Consider the following 25,514-nt stretch of genomic DNA (forward strand, 5'->3'; position numbering starts at 1 on the left):
TCATATTTCATTTTTTTACTTTATATTTTCCAGTAGCAAGAGTAACTATTTCCCCAATGTTAAAAAACAGAGAATCATAAAACTATAAAATCTAAATAAATCAAAAACAAACATTTAAATCACAGATTTGTTGTAACACATGGTGACCCAAATGTATTACAAATAATGAATAGAGAAACTGTTCCAGTGAAAGGCTTCATCAGAACTGTCCATATGTCCAAATACACCACAAGCTTCTCTCTCTCTCTCTCTCTCTCTCTCTCTCTCTCTCTTACAGTCACACACATCCACATCATCCTTGCTCCTTTCCTTCATTCAACAGCGGAGTAGTGAAATGATATTGAACATCTTGTAGAATACAAAACTTAAAACAATAACTACAATTATGAATAAATCAATCATAACAAATCAAATGCACAGTATGTGATATCATTCCATTTCAATCAAATGTCTTTACAACTAGCTAAATAGAAACATTTTCTACTAGATTTATGACTAAATTGTATTTCAAAATAAATCACTTTCATTCATTTCTTAAGATGTGAAACGATTTTCATATACACAGAGACGTAATAAAGGTGTAGTAAAAATATTTCCACAAATGTACAGTATATTCCTTCACATTTGAAGATCTGATATAACTTAAGTGGTCAGCATAGTATTGATACAGATAAGCTATGTGTTGATGCTGTAAAATGTAGCTTTATTAGCAACTGTCCTCTTTAGTGTTCTCATTTAGAAATAACAATTTAATGCCAACACCCGTCTAGACTACAAACGATGATTGATTCATTTAAAATATATCAATTATTGCTTTAGTTTACATCATGATTAGGTTGCCTTATCAAACAGATTATCTAAAAACACATTGACATACATATAGCCTTTCCAACATCCAATCACACAAATCCATGTTTTTAGTCACTGACGTTTTCAGCCAGGTCCCAAGACCCACGGTTTGGAAAACACTCGGTTGATACAATAGGCTAAGAACAATCTGGATGTAAATACTCCCAATGGTATCAATCTTCATGCTGTCGCCTGCAGTCCGTCCCCCCCCGTCCCCCCCCCCCCTCCCTCCAGTCTCAGTGTCTGGCTACTACATTCCAGAAATACTGGGTCCAGACTAATATTCTGTGTGCTGACTGATAGAAGCACAGATCCACATACACCCCACCCAGAATAACTAAGCATTGTTCTATTGGAGTAGTAGTTCCCCTGACACACTGATCTACGGTCAGTTTTGTGAAACACTCGTGTAAAATCTCATTCATCTCAATCTGTGCTAGGAGCATAAAAGGGCTGTGATAGTGGATCCTGTTTGTTCATCTCAGGAAGGAGTGGATGAGAGGGGAAGAGAAGGAGTAGATGAGTGGAGTGGTGAGGAGCCTGTAAGTGAGAATAGCAGCCCCAGACAAAGCCTCCTTTCTCTGGGAGAGACCTGCCTTACATTCCCCTCATTCTGTCCTACTATGTGTCCTGTGTGTGTGTTTGTGATATATTTTTTACAACTTTTTTGTTGCAGAATGACCATTACTTCAAATCAAATTACAAAATAAAGATGACACATAAAAAGGAAATAAAACAACAGGACTGTGAGTGGCACTACTAAAACAATGACCGTCGATCAACAAACATAAACCAGACACATACACAGGCGAAACAAACCCAATCGCACGTATCCCACAATACATGCCTCCACTTGAAGGGTGAGAATGAGGAACACAACAGTGGGCGTATAAAAACAGAGAAAGCGCTTGTGGTGTTGAATCATATGAATCAGTGTTTATGTCGTGTTCAATGGTGTACCAGACACCCCCGCAATCCACGCAAGACCTTGCGAGGTGGCCCCGCAAAACTGTGTTATGCTACTGGTCATGTTCACTTTTGTTTTCATATTTACCGCTGATGGCTTGACATTTTCTGAGGGGCAACAAGTATAAAAGATCATAAAAAATACGTTCTGTCTCAGCATGAAAGGGTACTATGACATTTGAAATTATTTATTTGAAATCTAGATATCTAGAATCCTTGGGTATAAATCTTCCTTCAGCATTATCTTCTAAGATTAACACTATAAAACATGACTTAAAACAAGGTTATAAAACAATGTTTGGCAGACCAGGAGGTTTTGGTTCTCTTGAAAATATTCTAAGCCACTTTGGTCTGTCCCTTCATGATGCTAAAATAGATACTCTTTCCCTGTCTCTGTCTTGTTCTCTCTACCTCTCTCACACCCTTCCTTAATCCACTCCTCTACCACTATATCCAACTCCCACTCACTTACAAACACACTACATCTCAATCTATATCTCTGTCCCCTAACCCTAGTCTAGGGTCTAGTCAAAAACATCCTCTCTCCCTCTTATTGTCTCGCACACACAATTTCTGTCTTCTCCTCTCCCTCTGCCAAGTCCTCACCACATCACTGTCTGTGTGTGTATGTATGTATGTATGTATGTATGTATGTATGTATGTATGTATGTATGTATGTATGTATGTATGTATGTATGTATGTATGTATGTATGTATGTATGTATGTATGTATGTATGTATGTATGTATGTGGTGTGTGTGTTTATGTGTGTCTCTACTCAAAGGAGAGCAGGTCGGGGTGTTGTTCAAGCTCCTCTGTGTCTGTAACTGCTGATCCTCTCATACAGAGGGAGCCATTCTCCATCAGCCCATCCTCACTCACACTCAGACTGATCCTGTATGGAGCCTTCAGAGGGGTGGAGGCCAGCCTCGTGTCCACTCCCGGTGCCTTCTGCCTGGGCTCAGACGTCTTCGACCTGTGGGGGTCCGGGTGGTCCTTATGGATGAGGTCTGGGACAGAGAGCTGGAGCTGAATCTGGGTCTTCTCTGGCTCTCTCCTCTCTTCCATCTCATCCCCTTCCACTCCATCCATCTTACTACTTCCATTTCTCTCCATCTCCACCACCTCTTTCCTCTCGCTGTCCAGAGGGCCAGTCAGCCCGGTGAATCCGTCTCTCCCTCCATCATTCTCTCCATCCCTCTTTTCCTGGGGTGGGGTATGCTCCTTGCTGATGAGGGGGGTCTTGTCAGGGGAGGGGAGGAGGGAGTGATCGGGGGTCTCAGGGGGAGTGGTGACGACAGGGTCAGATGAGATCATCATGTCCTGGGTGGTCTTCAGGGCGCGAGGAAGACGCTTCTTACCGGGGGGAGGGGGGTCCAGACGAGGGAAGGAGTCCAGAGAGGTATGACTGGAGGCATAGAGAAGAGAACTGTGTCAATCCTTGTGTGTTTCTGTGTCTGTTTAGTAGACAGGTGAGAGAGAAGATGCACAGACATCCGTTTTAGCTCTGTAGTTTAGCTATAAACAAAGCGTACCTGAAATGAATGACTAATTTGTTCAATCCCTCCCCGTCACCCCCTTACTTGCTCGCATCTCTCTCTCATGCTGTGAGATTGTGTGTGTTTGTTGACTGTGTGTTTATATTATCAGTGGAATATTTCTCTATCTGTCCCCCATAAATGAGCATATTGCCATGGTGATGACTTATCATTGCCATAGTAATAAGAAGTAAGTCACCGCAAAGAATACCAGTCATTTATGACTAGTCTGTCTGTACGTGACTTACCACTCACTGTCGCTGACACACACACACACACACACACACTCACACACACAAGTACACTCACGCACACACACAATCCATATTTCTCAACACATCAGTGTCCAAACACACATCACGGTTTTACCAATTATATGATGAGGATGTGAGTTCGGCAGCGAGTTCAGTCAAGAGACAGACAGATCAATGATCAGCTACAGTGTGTAGACAGACAGCTCATTCTGTCTCTTTAGACAGAGGGAGACCCGAGGCTGCGTGTGTGTGTGTGTGTGTGTGTATGGTTTAATCTCTGTCTTCAGTCTAACTAACCCTACTCTTACTCTGATGAATCATTTAAACATCTTTTACTCCGTGGTTATGATTTTAATATGGAGTGAAAAGTTGCTTTTTGAAATAACTAGCTACAGTTTGACTCAGAATAAAACCAATATAGGAGTGATTCTCTAGAGCACAGTGTCTAAAAGTGTCTGTGTGCAATGTGTACTGTGTGTATCCCTCCTTACCTATTGGCAGTAGTCCCCAGGGTCATCTCCTCCATATTGCTCCAGACTGCTCCTACGTTCTTGTTGACCTCTGTGACCCCAATGTCTCCAAGAAGACTGGGTTCCTTCCTCCGCAGCAGGTCATTGACCTTTGCCCCCACCACCTTGCCCAGGTTCAGGGCGTTCTTCAGCCTCTGCTGACCTCCAGCGACAGTGGTGGAGGAGGGGGCCTCGGCAGGGCTGCTACCCAGGGCAGGGTTAGCAGTGACCAGGGAGCGACGGGCCGAGGCCTGGATCAACCTGGAGGCCTGGAGCCCCTGGCCTGGAGATCTGGAGGCGTTGGAGTTCTCAAACATACTCTGGTCAACTGGAGGGAGAGAGGCAGGGAGAGGGATCATGTAAGATAAAAGTGAGGGTATTGTGAGAGCACATTCAATCAAGGCATTTCTAGTTAAATGAAAGGTTTCAGATACATAGAACATTACAGGCACCAATGGAATGGTACAGATATAAATGGATGTATAGACGACATTAAATCTCATGACCTGGAGCAAAAGAAAACTCCTGACATTCCATTTCTTACTGCATCTTTTATGCTACATTGCAGAATGTTGCAAAATCAAAAACATGTTTAAGTATGGCTTAGTGATAGAATGAGCAAATGGGGTGCCACAAGGCACAATGTTACAACCGCTCCATATGGATGCAACACGTTACACAACCATCAACAAGTCATGATGCAAGCAAGGGGCATGACACATGCACATAACCACATTCACCAATCACAATGAAGCAGAAACAGGGACCACAATGCATTACAGGATGGGTAAATGCACAAAGAAGCGGGTTGTTGTCAGTCCACAGTACAATAATAGATTTTCTTACCTCGTGGAGAAAATCATTTCTCAGAAGGCATTAATTAGTAAGACACAACAAGTGCTTAGAATGAATAAAAAGTGTATTTGTAAAGCGGGTTCCAAACATTGCGTACAAAGCGTTATATAAATACATTTTAAGTTCTAAGTTAAGTCGTTTAGCAGATGGTCTTATGCAGAGTGCTTTCTAATAACCTCCAGTACATATGCTAGAGAAAATGTAGAGTTCAGAATACTGAGCACATTCCAATGGAACACAATTTACTGCCTGATTCTTTCTCGCTGATCAGACAAACGCTCCGGGGCCCTAACGGGCTCATCATAGGGACAAATAGGGACTTTACGGCTAAAAATCCGGGTTGGGTTGTAACTCTAAACACCACATCTCATCTCTTGACAGATATATGGAAAGAAACAGTGAGAGCAGTGAGACAGCACAACACAGGTGCCCTTGACTTCACTTTGTGTTGCGGCTGCAATTCAGATGATTTCAAAGACACTGGCAGCTCCAGAGATCTTAGAATATATTAGTGTGTCTTTGGAGAGTGAGCTAATACGAATCAGCAGTGAAAGAAGGGTGTTTGAAGGAGGAAGAGAGAGGGAGAGCAGACATCCAGGTGGTTATTCACACAAACACTGATGTCTCCTTTCACTGTTAGAGGCTTGCCAGGGGTGGATGCTCTGTAGCCTGACTAAAGAGAAGTGCTTGGAAAATAGTTTGTGTGGAGGTGCTGACTAAACTATCAAAATAAAGAAAGTCGCACACACATGTATAATCTCCCAGCAATGTAATGGGTATTTACCAACGTTTCGGCATCACTTTGGCAATAATTATATTTAACAGAAAATCCATCTGTTTATCTCTGTGTGTATGTGTGCGTGTGTTTGTGTGACAGCTCTCAGCCACTATTTATGCTAGAAAAGCAGTTCCCACACTTCTCTTAGCTAGAATCCCTATCAGAAGGCTGCATAATGATGCATAATGATAGAATAAGGATAGTGTTTAAAGTATGGGTGGGCATGATAACAAATAGCACAAACATAGTCAGTTCCATTACACATTAACTCCCCATGTTAAGACGCTGGAGCTTGTTTGTCTACACCTGAGGCTGAGACTGGCCCTGTACTATAATACATACTAGTATCCCTCTCTCTATCTCTCCCTCGTCCCCCCCCCCCCCCTCTCTTATTTTCCCTTTCTTGCTCTCAACCCCCCTCCCTCCTGAGGGGTATGTACTACTGGGGTGAATCTGGGGGTAATTGTTGTTTTTTTACAGCCTAGCCTTAGGGATTGTTGCCATGTTAATTCTTAATTAACACCGAAGTTTTGTTTTTTCTGCTCAAGTGCAGAGGTGTTACGTGTGCTCCCTCTCCGGCCTCTAGGTCACCAGGCTGCTCTTTATGGCGCACGCCTGTCACCAGCATTACAATCACCTGGACTCCATCACCTCCCTGATTACCTGCCCTTTACATGTCACTCCCTTTGGTTTCTTCCCCAGTCGTCGTTGTTTGTGTTTCTTGTTTTGTTCATTTATTTATGAAATGTATTCACTCCCTGAACTTGCTTCCCAACTCTCAGCGTACATCGTTACAAGAGGAGAATAAACATATAGGAATGAAGTACAGAAAACATAAAAGAAAGATAATTAAATGAAAAAAAGACAATTAAATGAAAGAGACAGAATTCTAGAAAGGCAATCAGCTGTTATGATAGTACGGTACAGTGTGGCACAGCAATTTAAGTAGAGGAGGAGTACGGAAAGAGAGAAAGTAAGAAAGGAAACGTTTATTGAGCAAAAGAAAGGTCAGTGACAGAATGAAATGCAGGGTAAGTGCATTTTCACTCCCACACATATACAGTACAGTATACTGGGTTTCTCTTTATACAACAGGCCAGCGAAGGACCTGATGGAATGAAACGTTTTGTACCAGAGAAAAAAGACCCAGGTTAACAGAACAGAGGGAGAAAGGTCACACTATTGAGATGCTCCCACAGCCCAATGAAGCCTTAGTCACTGGAATAGGATCAAAGTTTAGCCACAACTTTGGAACTTAGAATCATAGGGTCCAGTCTAGTTGGGAGATACTGGAATGCAATGTAATGTTCCAATTGGTTTATTTATAATTTAAAGTTTTATCTGAAGTGTTATTAAAAGTTTTATCTCCAGAGTCACATAATTGGCTGTATTACTAACATATACCCTTAGAGAGAATGTCCATGACGATAAGACCTTCTACAGAGTCAGTCTGAGCTTTATATCAGTCTTATAGGCTGCTGTTTCTTTATGGACTCAACTTTCCTCTTCATCTGAAGAAAAACTTTAGACTTTGTTCTCAGCTGTGAGTAACCCACTTCTGTCAGAGTGACTACACACACACACACACACACACACACACACACACACACACACACACACACACACACACACACACACACACCACACACACACACACACACACACACACACACACACACACACACACACAGTGGGTGAGACTTGGGCTGTTAGTCAGACAAAAGCAGCCTTCCTCACAGAGATGTTATCACAGTTTGAGAAAGGAGTAGGAGACAATCACAGGCTGACCACCGGTTACGCGAGTGCAGCAAGGAGCCAAGGTAAGTTGCTAGCTAGCATTAAACTTATCTTATAAAAACAATCAATCTTCACATAATCACTAGTTAACTACACATGGTTGGTGATATTACTAGGTTAACTAGCTTGTCCTGCGTTGCATATAATCAATGCGGTGCCTGTTAATTTATCATCGAATCACAGCCTACGTCACAAAACGGGTGATGATTCAACAAAAGCGCATTCGCGAAAAAAGAACAATCGTTGCACGAATGTACCTAATCATAAACATCAATGTCTTTCTTAAAATCAATACACAGAAGTATATATTTTTGAATCTGCATATTTAGTTAATAGAAATTCATGTTTGCAGGCAATATTAAGTAGGGAAAATGTGTCACTTCTCTTGCGTTCAGTGTAAGCAGAGTTAGGGTATATGCAACAGTTTGGGCCGCCTGGCTTGTTGCGAACTAATTTGCCAGAATTTTACATAATTATGACATAACATTGAAGGATGTGCAATGTAACAGCAATATTTAGACTTAGGGATGCCACCCGTTAGATAAATTACGGAACGGTTCCGTATTTCACTGAAAGAATAAACGTTTTGTTTTCGAAATGATAGTTTCCGGATTTGACCATATTAATGACCAAAGGCTCGTATTTCTGTGTTTATTATATTATAATTAAGTCTATGACTTGATATTTGATAGAACAGTCTGACTGAGCGGTGGTAGGCGGCAGCAGGTTCTTAAGCATTCATTCAAACTTTACTGCGTTTGCCAGCAGCTCTTAGCAATGCTTGACCACAGCGCTGTTTATGACTTCAAGCCTATCAACTACTGAGATTAGACTGGCAATACTAAAGTGCCTGTTAGAACATCCAATAGTCAAAGGTACAGTGGGGGAAAAAAGTATTTAGTCAGCCACCAATTGTGCAAGTTCTCCCACTTAAAAAGATGAGAGAGGCCTGTAATTTTCATCATAGGTACACGTCAGCTATGACAGACAAAATGAGAAAACAAAATCCAGAAAATCACATTGTAGGATTTTTAATGAATTTATTTGCAAATTATGGTGGAAAATAAGTATTTGGTCACCTACAAACAAGCAAGATTTCTGGCTCTCACAGACCTGTAACTTCTTCTTTAAGAGGCTCCTCTGTCCTCCACTCGTTACCTGTATTAATGGCACCTGTTTGAACTTGTTATCAGTATAAAAGACACCTGTCCACAACCTCAAACAGTCACACTCCAAACTCCACTATGGCCAAGACCAAAGAGCTGTCAAAGGACACCAGAAACAAAATTGTAGACCTGCACCAGGCTGGGAAGACTGAATCTGCAATAGGTAAGCAGCTTGGTTTGAAGAAATCAACTGTGGGAGCAATTATTAGGAAATGGAAGACATACAAGACCACTGATAATCTCCCTCGATCTGGGGCTCCACGCAAGATCTCACCCCGTGGGGACAAAATTATCACAAGAACGGTGAGCAAAAATCCCAGAACCACACGGGGGGACCTAGTGAATGACCTGGGACCAAAGTAACAAAGCCTACCATCAGTAACACACTACGCCGTCAGGGACTCAAATCCTGCAGTGCCAGACGTGTCCCCCTGCTTAAGCTAGTACATGTCCAGGCCCGTCTGAAGTTTGCTAGAGAGCATTTGGATGATCCAGAAGAGGATTGGGAGAATGTCATATGGTCAGATGAAACCAAAATATAACTTTTTGGTAAAAACTCAACTTGTCGTGTTTGGAGGACAAAGAATGCTGAGTTGCATCCAAAGAACACCATACCTACTGTGAAGCATGGGGGTGGAAACATCATGCTTTGTGGCTGTTTTTCTGCAAAGGGACCAGGACGACTGATCCATGTAAAGGAAAGAATGAATGGGGCCATGTATCGTGAGATTTTGAGTGAAAACCTCCTTCCATCAGCAAGGGCATTGAAGATGAAACATGGCTGGGTCTTTCAGCATGACAATGATCCCAAACACACCGCCCGGGCAACAAAGGAGTGGCTTCGTAAGAAGCATTTCAAGGTCCTGGAGTGGCCTAGCCAGTCTCCAGATCTCAACCCCATAGAAAATCTTTGGAGGGAGTTGAAAGTCAGTGTTGCCCAGCGACAGCCCCAAAACATCACTGCTCTAGAGGAGATCTGCATGGCGGAATGGGCCAAAATACCAGCAACAGTGTGTGAAAACCTTGTGAAGACTTACAGAAAACATTTGACCTGTGTCATTGCCAACAAAGGGTATATAACAAAGTATTGAGATAGACTTTTGTTATTTACCAAATACTTATTTTCCACCATAATTTGCAGTGCTGCTGCTCCAGTTTCAACTGTTCTGCCTGCGGCTATGGAACCCTGACCTGTTCACCGGACGTGCTTGTTGCACCCTCGACAACTACTATGATTATTATTATTTGACCATGCTGGTCATTTATGAACATTTTAACATTTTAACATTTTGACCATGTTCTGTTATAATATCCACCCTGCACAGCCAGAAGAGGACTGGCCACCCCTCATAGCCTGGTTCCTCTCTAGGTTTCTTCCTAGGTTTTTGGCCTTTCTAGGGAGTTTTTCCTAGGGAGTTTTTCCTAGCCACCGTGCTTCTTTCACATGCTTTGCTTGCTGTTTGGGGTTTTAGGCTGGGTTTCTGTACAGCACTTTGAGAATATCAGCTGATGTACGAAGGGCTATATAAAAATAAATTTGATTTGATTTGATTAAAAATCCTACAATGTGATTTTCTGGATTTTTTTTCTCATTTTGTCTGTCATCGTTGAAGTGTACCTATGATGAAAATTACAGGCCTCTCTCATTTTTTTAAGTGGGAGAACTTGCACAATTGGTGGCTGACTAAATACTTTTTTCCCCCACTGTATATGAAATACAAATGGTATAGAGAGAAATAGTTGATGCGTCATAATTCCTATAATAACTACAACCTAAAACTTCTTAACTGGGTATATTGAAAAACTGGGAATATTGAACCACCAGCTTTCATATGTTCTGAGCAAGGAACTTAAATGTTAGCTTTTTTACATGGCACATATTGCATTTTTACTTTCTTCTTGTCACGGTTGTCGTAGGAATGAGTGGACCAAAGTGCAGCGTGTGTGCCGTTTCACATTTTATTTACACTGTGAAACTATGCAATACATAAACATAACCTAAAGAACAAAACAACCAACCGCTCCGCCCCCCGCTCCCTCTGCTTCTGTGCCACCGGACCGTGGATCGGAGGAGGAACCGGACTGTAGATCATCGCCGGAGGCTCTGGACTGCAGACTGCCGCCGGAGACTCTGGACTGGGGAATGCCGCCGGAGACTCTGGACTGGGGAACGTCGCCGGAGACTCTGGACCGGGGAACGTCGCCGGAGACTCTGGACTGGGGAACGTCGCCGGAGACTCTGGACTGGGGAACGTCTCAGGTGGTTCCGGACTGCGGGCCGTCTCAGGTGGTTCCGGACTGCGGGCCGTCTCAGGTGGTTCCGGACTGGGAACTGCCCCCGGACGCTCCGGACTGGGAACTCCCCCGGAAGCTCCGGACTGGGAACTGCCCCCGGAAGCTCCGGACTGGGAACTGCCCCCGGAAGCTCCGGACTGGGAACTGCCCCCGGAAGCTCCGGACTAGGAACTGCCCCCGGAAGCTCCGGACTGGGAACTTCCCCCGGAAGCTCTGGACTGGGAACTGTCCAGATTTTATTTATGAAGCTCTGGACTGGGAATGTGCACTGGAGGCCTGATGCGTGGGGCTGGCACAGGTGGCGCCAGACTAGTAACACGCACCTCAGGGCGAGTGCGGAGAGCAGGAACAGGACACCCCGGATTGGGCAGGCGCACTGGAGGCCTGATGCATGGGGCTGGCACAGGTGGTGCCAGACTGGTAACACGCACCTCAGGGCAAGTGAAAGGAGCAGGCACCTGGCGTACCAGGCTGAATAGACTCACTGGAGGCCGGGTACGTGGGGCAGGCACAGGATATACTGGGCCGTGGAGGCGCACTGGAGATCTTGAGCGTAGAGCTGGCACAACCCGTCCTGGCTGGATGCTCAACCTAGCTCGACAAATGCGGGGCGCAGGCACAGATCGCACCGGCCTGTGAATGCGCACTGGTGACACAGTGAGCATCACCGCATAACACGGTGCTTGCTCAGTCACTCGCTCCCCACGGTAAGCACGGGGAGTTGGCTCAGGTCTCCAACCTGACTCTGCCAATCTCCCCGTGTGCCCCCCCCCCAAATATTTTTTGGGGCTGCCTCTCGCACTTGCCTCGTGGCTGGTATAGTGCCTCGTAATATCGCCGCTCCGCTTTAACTGCCTCAATTTCCTCTTTTGGACGGCGATACTCCCCAGCCTGACTCCAGGGTCCTTTCCCGTCCAGAATTTCCTCCCAAGTCCATTCCTGTTTCTCCTGGGCACGCTGCTTGGTCCTTTGGTGGTGGGAGATTCTGTCACGGTTGTCGTAGGAATGAGCGGACCAAAGTGCAGCGTGTGTGTCGTTCCACATTTTATTTACACTGTGAAACTATGCAATACATAAACATAAACATAAACTAAAGAACAAAACAACAAACCGTGACGCAGAGGTGAAACATACACTACTCAAAAACAATCTCCCACAAACCCAGGTGGAAAAAAAAACATACTTAAGTATGATCTCCAATTAGAGACAATGAGGACCAGCTGCCTCTAATTGGAGATCATCCCAAACAAAACTCCATCATAGAAATACAAAACTAGAACCTGAACACAGAAATAGAAAATATATATAGAAAGAAAACCCTGTCATGCCCTGACCTACTCTACCATAGAACATAACATCTTTCTATGGTCAGGACATGACACTTCTCCAACACTGTGTTTTTGCATTAGTTAAACCAAATTGAGCATGTTTCATTATTTATTTGAGACTAAATTGATTTTATTTATGTATTATATTAAGTTAAAATAAAAGTGTTCATTCAGTATTGTTGTAAATGTCATTATTACAAATATATATATATAAAAATCGGGAATTAATCGGTATCGGCTTTTTTGGTCCTCGGTATCGGCATTGAAAAATCATAAATCGGTCGAACCTCTACAACGTACTACAGGGCTGAGTGGAGGAGAGTAGGAGACAACGTACCACAGGGCTGAGTGGAGGAGAGTAGGAGACAACGTACCACAGGGCTGAGTGGAGGAGAGTAGGAGACAACGTACCACAGGGCTGAGTGGAGGAGAGTAGGAGACAACGTACCACAGGGCTGAGTGGAGGAGAGTAGGAGACAACGTACCACAGGGCTGAGTGGAGGAGAGTAGGAGACAACGTACCACAGGGCTGAGTGGAGGAGAGTAGGAGACAACGTACCACAGGGCTGAGTGGAGGAGAGTAGGAAACAACGTACCACAGGGCTGAGTGGAGGAGAGTAGGAGACAACGTACCACAGGGCTGAGTGGAGGAGAGTAGGAGACAACGTACCACAGGGCTGAGTGGAGGAGAGTAGGAGACAACGTACCACAGGGCTGAGTGGAGGAGAGTAGGAGACAATGTACCACAGGGCTGAGTGGAGGAGAGTAGGAGACAACGTACCACAGGTCTGAATGGATCAGCGTTCTGACAAAGGGAGAGCAGAGAACCTAGCCTAGCCAAGGCCTAACGCTCAACACTTACCGTATAACACCTAGTCAAGTGCCAACTTTGTGCCAACCCAAACTTTGTGCCAACAGTTTGGGAAGGCCCTTTCCTGTTTCAGCATGACAATGCCCCCATACACAAAGCGAGGTCCATATAGAAATGGTTTGCCGAGATCAGTGTGGAAGAACTTGACTGGCCTTGACTGGCCTGACCTCAACCCCATCGAACACCTTTGGGATGAATTGGAACGCAGACTGTGAGCCTGGCCTAACATCAGTGGCCGACCTCACTAATGCTCTTGTGGTTGAATGGAAGCAAGTCCCCGCAGCAATGTTCCTTTTGATCATGTAGTGTAGTTTCTGTCTACAGGAGTAGCTAGCAACTGCTCCCCTAGACTTCCAGTCATGCGCTAAAACTAGTAAACCAATGGCTCCAGAAACTACCTTCAACTTCCTTCAAATTGCATGCAGAGACAAACATGGTATTCATGAGTTCATCTGACTCTTGCCAAAATGTCAAACTATCCCTTTAAGTCACTGAACGAGACTGAATGCTGGGTAGTAAATTAAATTTAACACGCTCATTTGTGGCGATTAATTCATTTAATTGACTGTTCCAAAGTAAAGTAGTGTCTGCACTGTGCACTAACCGGAGATGAAAATGAGGCACTTCAAATAAAATAGGCTAATTATTTTAGATGAGTTACGTCTAACTTTGGAGCCAGACATGACCCAGAGAGCTAGACTTCCTGTTCCCCTGACCCACAGAACAGTAAGCCCTGCCACACACTACGCACACCCAGAGCATAGCTATTGTAGGCCAAACATCTATAATTCACACACCCTCGTTTTTTAATATGAATCATTGAAATTAGTGGGTGTTGGGGATGAATAATAAGTGTTGTACACTACAGAGCTAGAGGGATACGAGGGGGTCTGTTCATTCTCTAGACTCCTGTTGAGTTGTCTCTTGTGGCTTGGACAGGGAGGTCAGAGGTAAAAGGTTAGACCTACAGCTACAGCGGTTGATGGGATTATGAGTTCCCCCCACAGTAAAGTGCTTCTCAATGAGGTGCCAGTGTGTTACTGTGTGTGTTACACCCCCCCCCCCCCCCCCCCGCCTTTCTCCCTCCCCAACCCTTTCTCTCTGCCTCTGTATCTCTACCCCATTCTCTCTTTCATTTTCAGAATTAAGCGGCCATAACATTTCATCAATGGTCCGTTTAGCTCAGTCCATAGGCTGTCTCTCCGTGTGTGTGGGTGTGTGTATGTATGTATGAATGTGTGTTGCATCTCATTGATTCCCACTTGCACAGCCATTTTAAATATTACACTGAGGTTAACTCAAAGGTCTGATCAATAGAGTCCTTCACAAGTTCCCCAATAACATCCAATACATACTGTTGTGGTTAGCAGAGATCAACTAGAATGTGTTGGAGATGACAGGAGCGAGTAGAACCAGTGGTTCCCAGATCATGACACACACATCTGTCAGCTATGAGATTTATGGACGTGTCTGCACCCAAACAACAGCAGAAAATCCTCAGGAACAATAATGAATCCTCTAACCTCCAGATTAATGAACATATCAAACCCTGTTACAGCAACACACACTCTCAACAAAGACACTCTCCTCGAACCCTGTTACAGCAACACACACTCTCAACAAAGACACTCTCCTCGAACCCTGTTACAGCAACACACACTCTCAACAAAGAAACTCTCCTCGAACCCTGTTACAGCAACACACACTCTCAACAAAGACACTCTCCTCGAACCCTGTTACAGCAACACACACTCTCAACAAAGAAACTCTCCTCGTAACCCTGCTACAGCAACTCCACTGATATTCCACGAATCCCCGCAGCCCCCTGGAGGTCGACCCTCCCCTCCCCAGATAGCATTCAAACGCGTCATAAGCATGACAGAAATGTTTAGAACTACAGGAAAAAATATATAATAATCTCATCTTTATTGCAAAATGTGTAGAATTGCATGAGATTAGCTATAACATTTCTCTCTACCCCATGACAACACACACACACACACACACACACACACACACACACACACACACACACACACACACACACACACACACACACACACACACACACACACACACACACACACACACACACACACACACGTTTTACCTTTATTTAACTAGGCAAGTCAGTTAAGAACAAATTGTTATTTACAATGACGGCCTACCTTGGCCAAACCCTAAGCCGGATGACGCTGGGCCAATTGTGCGCCGCCCTATGGGACACCCAATCACGCCCGGTTGTGATACAGCCTGGAATCAAACCCCTCCCAACAATGAAAGGCTGCACTGCTTTCAGACCCTAGATCCTTATGTACCCTATCACCACAGATAGAGGTGAATAGCTTTTTGTTTTCATGCGTAGGCTCACACACACGCATGTGCGTAAACAAGCACAAATAAACACAAACCCCACACAAACAGACCCACCAGATAACCTCTTTATATGCAGACAAAACGGTTGGGATAAAGCATGCACTGATATTTTCACTAGATTTCAATTATGATGTGAGAAGATGCAGGGAGCTCAGAAGAACATGGTAAACAGCATGGTAAACAACATGATAAACATCTCCTCTGTAAACAGTAAACACCAACAGAAGCAAAATATCAGAACTGAAGAACAAAATCCTGTTAGTCTCATCCTTCTCGCCATCCCTCTCCTCTGTCTCCCCTTCTCTCTTTCTCTGTCGATCTGTCTCTCTCTCACTCCCTCATCTTTCTCTCAGCGTGGGTTCTTGTTTCTTTTGAGGCTGCAGTGACAGCCTCAGCCTGTTACCTCTGCTACGCTTCTCTGGAAGGTCTTCAATGCTGCCACTTAGTGTGTGTGTGTGAGAGAGAGAGTGGCAATGTAAACATTTGTTTTCCATGCCAATAAATCCCTTTGAATTGAATTAAGATGGAATTGAGAGAGTGAGAGAGCATCTTCTCTTTCATCATTCCAGAAATAACAAGTTAGTGTCTCTAAAATCCTATACACAGTTAGGACAGATGGGATGGACACCCCATCCGCCTGCCAATAAAACCGCACAGCTGTGTGTGTGTGAGTGTGTGTGTCTATGTGCATGTGTGTGTGCGCATGCGTGTGTGCGCTGTCTGGTCAATTCCACAGCAGCTTTCCCATTCTCCCTGGGTGATCCACACTCCGTTAACCACAGAGCTGTGAATCTGGGAGTGTGGCTTTAATTAACATTGCCACTAGGCCACTGGGTGTGACAATGACAGTGACGTTGATGACTGTGGTGCTGTTATGTTGGCTGGGTGCGCATGGACAGAGACAGGTCTGAACATTTCAAAGTCTGCTCGGTGTCACTGTGACCTCTGGGATCTGCCACCACCCCTGCAGCATCATGTGGCGTTTCCCAGGACCCTGTTATCTCTGCTGTCACTAGGAGAAACCATCATATGTCAGAGGGGTAGGTAGTCAGCAGAACTGTCAATCTATTAAGAGTCACACAAACTTTTCTAACCGACTGACTTTGCATGACTTCTCACAGTGGCAGAGCTGTGTGTTTGATAGGGCGTGTGAGTGTGTATGGCATTTTACACAGTGTATGTAAAACTTTAGGAGAGCATCTGTCTAAATATTAAACAAAGAATCATTATCAACTCCAGTGAGGTGTGTTGTCTGTGTGTTGTCTGTGTGTGTTAGTCAGGGTGAGTGATGAGTCTTTATTGGTAGATTAAGTGTGGGGGCGTGACTAGGTTCAAGACTGGGGATCATTGATTCAGGTCTGGAGCCAATCGCTCCTATTAATCATCAACACGTCCTTCAGCAGGAGAGGAGAGCAAAGGAGAGGAGATGGGAGAGGAGATGAGGGGAGAGGAAAGGAGATGAGGGGATAGGAAAGGAGACAGGAGAGGAGAAGGGAGAGGAGATGAGGGGAGAGGAAAGGAGATGAGCAGAGAGGAAAGGAGAGGAGAAGATAGGACAGGGGAGCTGGTGTGGATAAGATGAGAGGAAGAGAGGAAAGGAGGAGGATAAAAATAGTATACATGGGGAGTGTTTATCCCAGAGGGTTGTGTGTGGGTGACTGGAGAGGAGAGAGGAAGAGAGGTGAGGGAGAGGCCAGAGGCTGTTGTGTGGGTGACTGAGGACACTAGAGATTGAGGAAGGTGAACAGCTGGACCCTAGCCTCTAGACCTGGAGGCCTTCTGAGACCATCACCATGCTTCACCAACTAACTACTGGATGAGTACAACCTAGAAACCTCCCTCGCTAACCCACTCAAGGAGATCACAAAAGGGGTTGATTGGAGGTGGTATAACTATTCACACACACACACACACACACACACACACACACACACACACACACACACACACACACACACACACACACACCACACACACACACACACACACACACACACACACACACACACACACACACACACACACACCACTCTGGGTCAGGTGGGTTATACATACAGGAGAACAGAGACTTCAGAGATCAAAGTTTGATCAAAGGTTGAATTCTTTTAAATAACTGTAACCTTCAATTCTCTGCTGTCTACTCTACTGAATCTGATGCAAGAGATGAGCTGAGGATAACTGGCTGATGTAAACTGACTTGACCTGCTATGGGCCTTTTACTGTATATGATCATTTCTGTAACCTCTATACTACCCACACACAGTGTTGTCCTATGGCCATGCGGTGAATAGGGTTTAATAGGAGGAACATTTGGCAGGTGCTCTTAGTCACTGCTAGTGCATAAGATCTTAAAGGGGAACAGTTTCTGGCGGGCTTTCTAGTCACTGATACGACACAAAGTCCTATAAATGAATTACATTCCTAGAGGTCTGAATAATCCAAGATTTACATAAATTTATGCACAAGGTCTTAAAGGGGAACAGTCCACATATGATTCCAAAAAACAGGTTATTCAGAAACAAAAAGAGCTGTAATAATACGTTCTCAACCAACATAATATAGAACATCACAATGACAATGTAGAAAATGTCATGTTCCCCTCTATATATACAGATATCATCATAATCTTACTAAAAATAGTCTTTGCTTACGAATTGTGGAGAGGGAGAAGAGGCTCCCTCTGTAACAGACACCAACAGTCCTGTACACTTTAGGGCACGTGTCAAACTCGTTCCATGGAGGGCCGAGTGTCTGAAGGTTTTCGCTCCTCCCTTGATCAATAAGGTCACTGATTAGTTAGGAACTCCCATCACCTGGGTGTCTAGGTCTAAATTGAACACAAATAGAAAGGAAATAATAAACCAGTACACACTCGGCCCTCCATGGAATGACGTTGACACCAATGCTTTAGGGCCTGCACAGTGCAGATGCCTATACCATTACACTGTGTAGACAGACAGTTTGAGTCATAACCTGTAGGCTGGGATACACACACAGAGGTGCAGTAAAGGAATCTGTTTCCGATAATTCTGACAAAAATGTCTGTGAGCAGAGGGAGAGGAGCAGTGGTGGTCAGGTTATTATGGTTGGTCAGGTGTTTTCACCTGGTGGGGGGGTGTGTGTGTCAATCTGGGTAGAGCAGGGTGGTATGTGTTGGTGTGTGTTTATGAGTGCGTGCATGTATGAATGTGTGTGTGTTGTCGTGCTACACTGCTATCTCATCCCCCAGGCAGTCTGGTGGTCCCTGTCTGTTAAGCACGTTTAGTAGACGGAGGGTCTCCTCATCAGACCTCCAGCTGTATATGATATCCCTCTCCTCTCTCTGCTCCCTCTCATGTCTCTCATCTCTCTCATCCCTCTCATCACTATCATCACTATCGTCAGTGTTGGACTCGTACTCGGACGCAATGCCAGATTCCCGGAACCTCAGTAGCTCCAGACTGCCAAGCACCTCATCGCGGGTTGATGAGATCACCAAACCTGACCCGTCCTGACCTTTGACCCCATTCTGACTCCTCCGCTGCGGAGGAGTAGGAGGGTGAGGTTCAGGTGTTGGGGGTCCGGGCAGGAAGCGGAAACATTCTAGCTTGAGGAGACACTGATCCCTACCTAGGTGGTTGCCTAGGGGCAGGGAGGAGGAGGAGAGGGGGGCGGCCGTCCCATCCTGGCCCATGCCCATGTTGATGCCCAGCGCTGGCAGGGTGAGGTTGACATGGTCCTGGGGTCGCGGGGTCGTAGGGTCACACAAAACTGGGGGGACGGTGGACCGGAAAGTGATCTCCAACAGACTATCCTGGGAACCCACTGAAGGAGTGAAGGAGGGAAAGAGAAAATAAATATGTCATTAAAGATAAGCATCCTTCCACACATTGAGCATACATTCATCTGTTTTATATGGCTAATGCTAACATGAGCCTCATTCTCATCCACTCCTGGATGTATGAGCAGATTGGGCAACCTGGTCTCAGAGCATTTAATATTATTCTGTATGTAAAACCGAGCACTCCATTTAGTATGATATGTTACATTTAGTATGGTATGTATTAATTTGTAACGTCCATCATCCATTTCCTATGATATGTTATGCATTTCACATCGTATTATATGTTAAGAAATTGCTAATGTTCGAATTTTCAAAACGTATGATATGTTATGAAATCTAGCTAGGTGGCTAACGTTAGCTAGGCTAAGGGTAAGGGTTTAGGTTAGGGTTAAGTCTAGGAGTTAGGTTAAAGGGTTAAGGTTAGAGTTAGGCGAAGGGTTAGCTAACATGCTAAGTAGTTGCAAAGTAGAAATAAAGTGGTATGTAGTTGAAAAGTTGCTAATTAGCTAAAATGCTAAAGGTTGTCCATGATAAGATTCGAAATCGCGAACCTGTGGGTTGCTACACGTTCGTGTTATACACCCACCCATCTGTGTTATATGTTATGTTTCATATGGTATGTATTCATTTGTGGATGTCCATTACCCATTTCGTCTGATATATTATGAATTACAATTCATATTTTTGTATTAATTTGCAAACGTACAATGTGCTATGAATTTCTAAAATGTATGATATTTTACGAATTCTAGGTAAGTGGCTAGGTGGCTAACGATAGCTAGCTGGCTAATGTGAGCTAGGCTAGGGGTTAAGTTTAGGAGTTAGGTTAAAGGGTTACAGTAAGGGTTAGCTAAAAGGGTTAAGGTTAGGCCAAAGTGTTAGCTAACATGCTAAGTAGTTAAAAAGTAGCAAAAAGTACTAATTGAAAAGTTGCTAATTTGCTCAAATGCTAAAGTTGTCCGTGATGAAATTTGAACTTGCAACCTATGTGTTGCTAGACGTTCGTGTCATTTGCCCATCCATCCACGTTGTTAAGTTTCGTATGGTATGTATTAATTTTCCCATCCATCCACCCACCCCGACCAACCGTCTTACTTTTGTCTTATGTAACCACACCAAACACATTATACAGTATCATACTAATTTATGTGTCCCAGATTTACGTTGACTATGTTACGTCCAGTGTACGAGACCAGGCTGGACTGGGGCATGGTAGGGATTGAGAAACGGTGTCAAACACTATATTAGGAGGAGGTGAGGTGCGGAGTGTGAGCTCAGGAGGAGAGGAGAGGGCTGAGTTGGCTGAGGTGTAGAGCAGGTTGGTCCGTTGAGGTGTCACATGATAAATGACGTATAATGATGCAGCTGAGAAAGGGCTGGTAAAGTAACAGGTTACATGATAACATGCTGGTTGGTCTGTTGGAGTCTATGCTTGGCCAGAGAGCTTAAAGAGATGTGAAATGGTCTGTGATGAGAGTGAAATGGGAGGAGGGGGAGTGACCAGGATGAGAATAAATATGAAAGAGGGGAGGAGTCGATAAACAGTGTTTGATAGGATAAGGAGATGGAGGGAGGAGAGAGAAAGAAAAAAAGGGCTCTATTTACGTCTGCCGTTAACGCGGCGCTAATGTCAAACACACGTTAGTTTGCAATTTTGACATGTACAAACTGGCACACTGGCATTTTCCAGCCCTAACACCAGGTTCGGCAATTTACCTGTCTTATATCAACTCGCTTGCGCTCAGATGGGCGGGGTTTAAATATTTGAGGTGTGTTCTTAAAAACATGATCCAAAGTGCTAATTTCAGGAGGCGCTGATGATTTTGGTACCTGTACACTTCGTATTTAGAAACATAAAAACAAATGTTTTTTCCCCATTTAGTTTTATTTGATTAAAAACCAAAGCATAGCCTCCCCTTCTCTCAAAGTAGTCAAGGGTTTGACTCCTGACACCGCTTGGAAATATACTGAACAAAAATATAAACGCAGCATGTAAAGTGTTGGTCCCATGTTTCATGAGCTGAAAAATAAAAGATCCCAGAAATGTTTCAGATACCGAAAAGCTTATTTCTCACAAATTTTGTGCACAAATTTGTTTACATCCTTGTTAGTGAGAATTTATCCTTTGCCTAGATAATCCATCCACCTAACAGGTGTGGCATATCAAGAAGCTGATTAAACATCATGATCATTACAGAGGTGCACCTTGTGCTGCGGACAATAAAAGGCCACTCTAAAATGTGCAGTTTGTCACACAACACAATGCCACAGCGGTCTCAAGTTTTGAGAGAGTGTGCAATTGTCATGTTGACTGCAGGAATCTCCATCAGAGCTATTGCCAGAGAATGTAATGTTCATTTCTCTACCATAAGCTGTCTCCAACGTCATTTTAGAGAATTTGGCAGTACATCCAACTGGCCTCACAACCGCAGACCACTTGTAACCACGCCAGCCAAGGACCTCCACATCTGGCTTCTTTACCTGCACGATCATCTGAGACCAGCCACCCAGACAGCTGATGAAACTGAGGAGTATTTATGTCTGTAATGAAGTCCTTTTGTGGGGAAAAATGTATTCTGATTGGCTGGGCCTGGATCCCCAGTGGATGGGCCTGGCTCCCAAGTGGGTGTGCCAATACCCTCCCAGGCCCCCCCATGGCTGCGCCCCTGCCCAGTCATGTGAAATCCATGGATTAGGGCCTAATGAATTCAATTGAGTGATTTCCTTATATGAACTGTAACTCAGTAAAATCGTTGAAATTGTTGCATGTTGCGTTAATATTTTTGTTCAGTATACCAAAGCTTTATGAAAATATCAGGTTTGAGAGGAGTAAAACAGTGAGCTGACATTCCCTTTTTATCTATGCATTGTAGGCAGGCCCACATTATTTTAGCCATGCAAGTCCTGTTTTGGACGTGCGTAAAACCCCCTCCATGATGAAGGCTACGTGTCCATGCCCATCATGAAAGGAGAGATGAGAACCTCTGTGAATACCAGTGAAACTCATATTTAGAAGCCTGTAACCTGTAAGAAATTGCTTGTTTTCTGTTTCATATGTTCAAAAACCAAGCCCTCTCTTAGGCCTGCTATAATGAAGGCTGATTCAACAGCAATGTGTGTCTTTTTTTCCTGACGATTTTATGACATCATTACATGTATTTATTGTTGCTGTTGTTTTAAAACAAAACTGATTTTTTTCCGTTACAACCTAACTTATTAGAATGATTCACTTTCCTGGTTTTATGGTGACAATGTCTGTGGCGCGCTTGCAATGCAACTTCTGGAGATGTGTGAATGCAATCTGATAATTAAGATGGTTCCGATTCTGATCAGAAAACATAGGCCTATTTGGGAGCAGTATAAAGGTGAGTAGACATTCTTTCTATTCATATTGGATCTTTGTCCAGCTACTGTGAACTGTTTGGATGTGGGTAAGTCTGCGTTGTTTTAATATGATATGCCCACAGGGTGACATAGCCTAAGTGTGACATAGCCTATTTAAAACAAGTTGTTTTGTTTAGAATTTGATTTAAATTATTTGTTTTCTTTTTAGGCCTTATCAATAATGAATTGAATCTTGCTTATTGACAATGTTTGGCATGTCCATGCTCAGCCATAATGTAATTTACAGTAGGCCTAGCCCCTATATCAGTGGGAATGCTATTGAAACCATACAATTACTTAGAACAATGTGGACTGCAAATGGGTTCAAGTTAATGTTTTAAGCAAAGATAGGTTTACATTTTGTTATTTTGTTTCTGTAAGCCATTTAACAAACTAACACTGGACTTGGAGTTGATTCCAAGGCAGTACATAAATGACCGTAAATACGATGTCAACAACTACAGGCCAGTATCCCTTCTTTCCTTTCTCTCCAAAACTCTTGAACGCGCCGTGCTTGGCCAGCTCTCTTGCTATCTCTCTCAGAATGACCTTCTTGATCCTAATCAGTCAGGTTTCAAGACTGGGCATTCAACTGAGACTGCTCTTCTCTGTGTCACGGAGGCTCTCCGCACTGCTAAAGCTAACTCTCTCTCCTCTGCTCTCATCCTTCTAGACCTATCTGCTGCCTTTGATACCGTGAACCATCAGATCCTCCTCTCCACCCTCTCCGAGCTGGGCATCTCCGGCACCGCGCACGCTTGGATTGCGTCCTACCTGACAGGTCGCTCCTACCAGGTGGCGTGGCGAGAATCTGTCTCCGCACCACGTGCTCTCACCACTGGTGTCCCCCAGGGCTCTGTTCTTGGCCCACTCCTATTCTCGCTATACACCAAGTCACTTGGCTCTGTCATATCCTCACATGGTCTCTCATATCATTGCTATGCAGACGACACACAATTAATCTTCTCCTTTCCCCCTTCTGACAACCAGGTGGCGAATCGCATCTCTGCATGTCTGGCAGACATATCAGTGTGGATGACGGATCACCACCTCAAGCTGAACCTCGGCAAGACGGAGCTGCTCTTCCTCCCGGGGAAGGACTGCCCGTTCCATGATCTCGCCATCACGGTTGACAACTCCCTTGTGTCCTCCTCCCAGAGTGCTAAGAGCCTTGGCGTGACCCTGGACAACACCCTGTCGTTCTCCACCAACATCAAGGCGGTGACCCGATCCTGTAGGTTCATGCTCTACAACATTCGCAGAGTACGACCCTGCCTCACACAGGAAGCGGCGCAGGTCCTAATCCAGGCACTTGTCATCTCCCGTCTGGATTACTGCAACTCGCTGTTGGCTGGGCTCCCTGCCTGTGCCATTAAACCCCTACAACTCATCCAGAACGCCGCAGCCCGTCTGGTGTTCAACCTTCCCAAGTTCTCTCACGTCACCCCGCTCCTCCGCTCTCTCCACTGGCTTCCAGTCGAAGCTCGCATCCGCTACAAGACCATGGTGCTTGCCTACGGAGCTGTGAGGGGAACGGCACCTCCGTACCTTCAGGCTCTGATCAGGCCCTACACCCAAACAAGGGCACTCCGTTCATCCACCTCTGGCCTGCTCGCCTCCCTACCTCTGAGGAAGCACAGTTCCCGCTCAGCCCAGTCAAAACTGTTCGCTGCTCTGGCACCCCAATGGTGGAACAAGCTCCCTCACGACGCCAGGACAGCGGAGTCAATCACCACCTTCCGGAGACACCTGAAACCCCACCTCTTCAAGGAATACCTGGGATAGGATAAAGTAATCCTTCTAACCCCCCCCTTAAAAGATTTAGATGCACTATTGTAAAGTGGTTGTTCCACTGGATATTATAGGTGAATGCACCAAATTGTAAGTCGCTCTGGATAAGAGCGTCTGCTAAATGACTAAAATGTAAAATGTAAAATGTACACAGCTTGAAGCAACCACATATTTCTCCATGGAGCACGTTCTGATTGGCCAGTGAGAGGCCAAGTCTCGACACGCCCACAACTTGTTTATTCATCAAAACTCAGCCCTTTCGCGCCAACGCCAGCAAGTGAGCCGATAATTGTGACAGTGAAAATAGCAAAAATATTTCTGACACACCCCTGCACTTATAGCCCTACTGCCTGTGCTTAGATTAACCATTGCATTAGGTTTGCTAATATAGAGCCCCAAGACTGTCTCCATGCTTGTGTGTGTGTGTGTGTGTGTGTGTGTGTGTGTGTGTGTGTGTGTGTGTGTGTGTGTGTGTGTGTGTGTGTGTGTGTGTGTGTGTTTGTGTGTCCGCAAGTCCGCCTGTGCATATGTGTGCCTGCGTATGTGTGGACATGCATCCATGAGTGTACTCACTGGAGCAGGGTCCTGACATTTTGACCTCCAGCTCCTGGATCTGTTTGACCAGTAGGGAGATGTGCTGCAGCAGGTCCTTGTTCTGGAGCAGCAGCTGGTGCACTCTGGCCTGGGCCTCCAGTCTGGCTGTAGCCTCCGCACTCAGTTGGTCCTTCAACAGGTGCACCTGGAGGGAGAGAACACACACATACTGTACGTCTGAGATAAGGACACACTTGGGAGAGAGAGAACACACACACACACAATACAGTATGTGCATACACCTGAGAGAGAGAGTACCAACACTCCTGAGATATGCATTTACATAAACAAACACTCAATAGTGACTTCATGCTATTGAGAGTGTCAGTGTGTCTGTGTG

At 44.8% G+C, this 25,514-nt stretch overlaps 1 protein-coding gene across 1 annotated transcript in view; it reads right to left on the reverse strand.

Annotated features, from left to right (window-relative positions):
- The window catches only part of LOC106560293 (carboxyl-terminal PDZ ligand of neuronal nitric oxide synthase protein), a 193,744-nt gene continuing 168,230 nt past the window's right edge, over positions 1-25,514 (reverse strand). Inside the window, exons 9-12 of the mRNA XM_014123046.3 lie at positions 25,154-25,319; positions 19,192-19,386; positions 4,099-4,444; positions 1-3,223 (exon numbers count right to left, since the gene is read on the reverse strand). Of these exons, the coding sequence (XP_013978521.1) occupies positions 2,590-3,223; positions 4,099-4,444; positions 19,192-19,386; positions 25,154-25,319 (1,341 nt within the window). The 3' untranslated portion in view covers positions 1-2,589. The remainder of the gene's footprint in view (positions 3,224-4,098; positions 4,445-19,191; positions 19,387-25,153; positions 25,320-25,514) is intronic.

Source organism: Salmo salar, chromosome 10, assembly GCF_965601325.2.
Source record: "Salmo salar chromosome 10, fSalSal1, whole genome shotgun sequence".
NCBI lineage: Eukaryota > Metazoa > Chordata > Actinopteri > Salmoniformes > Salmonidae > Salmo > Salmo salar.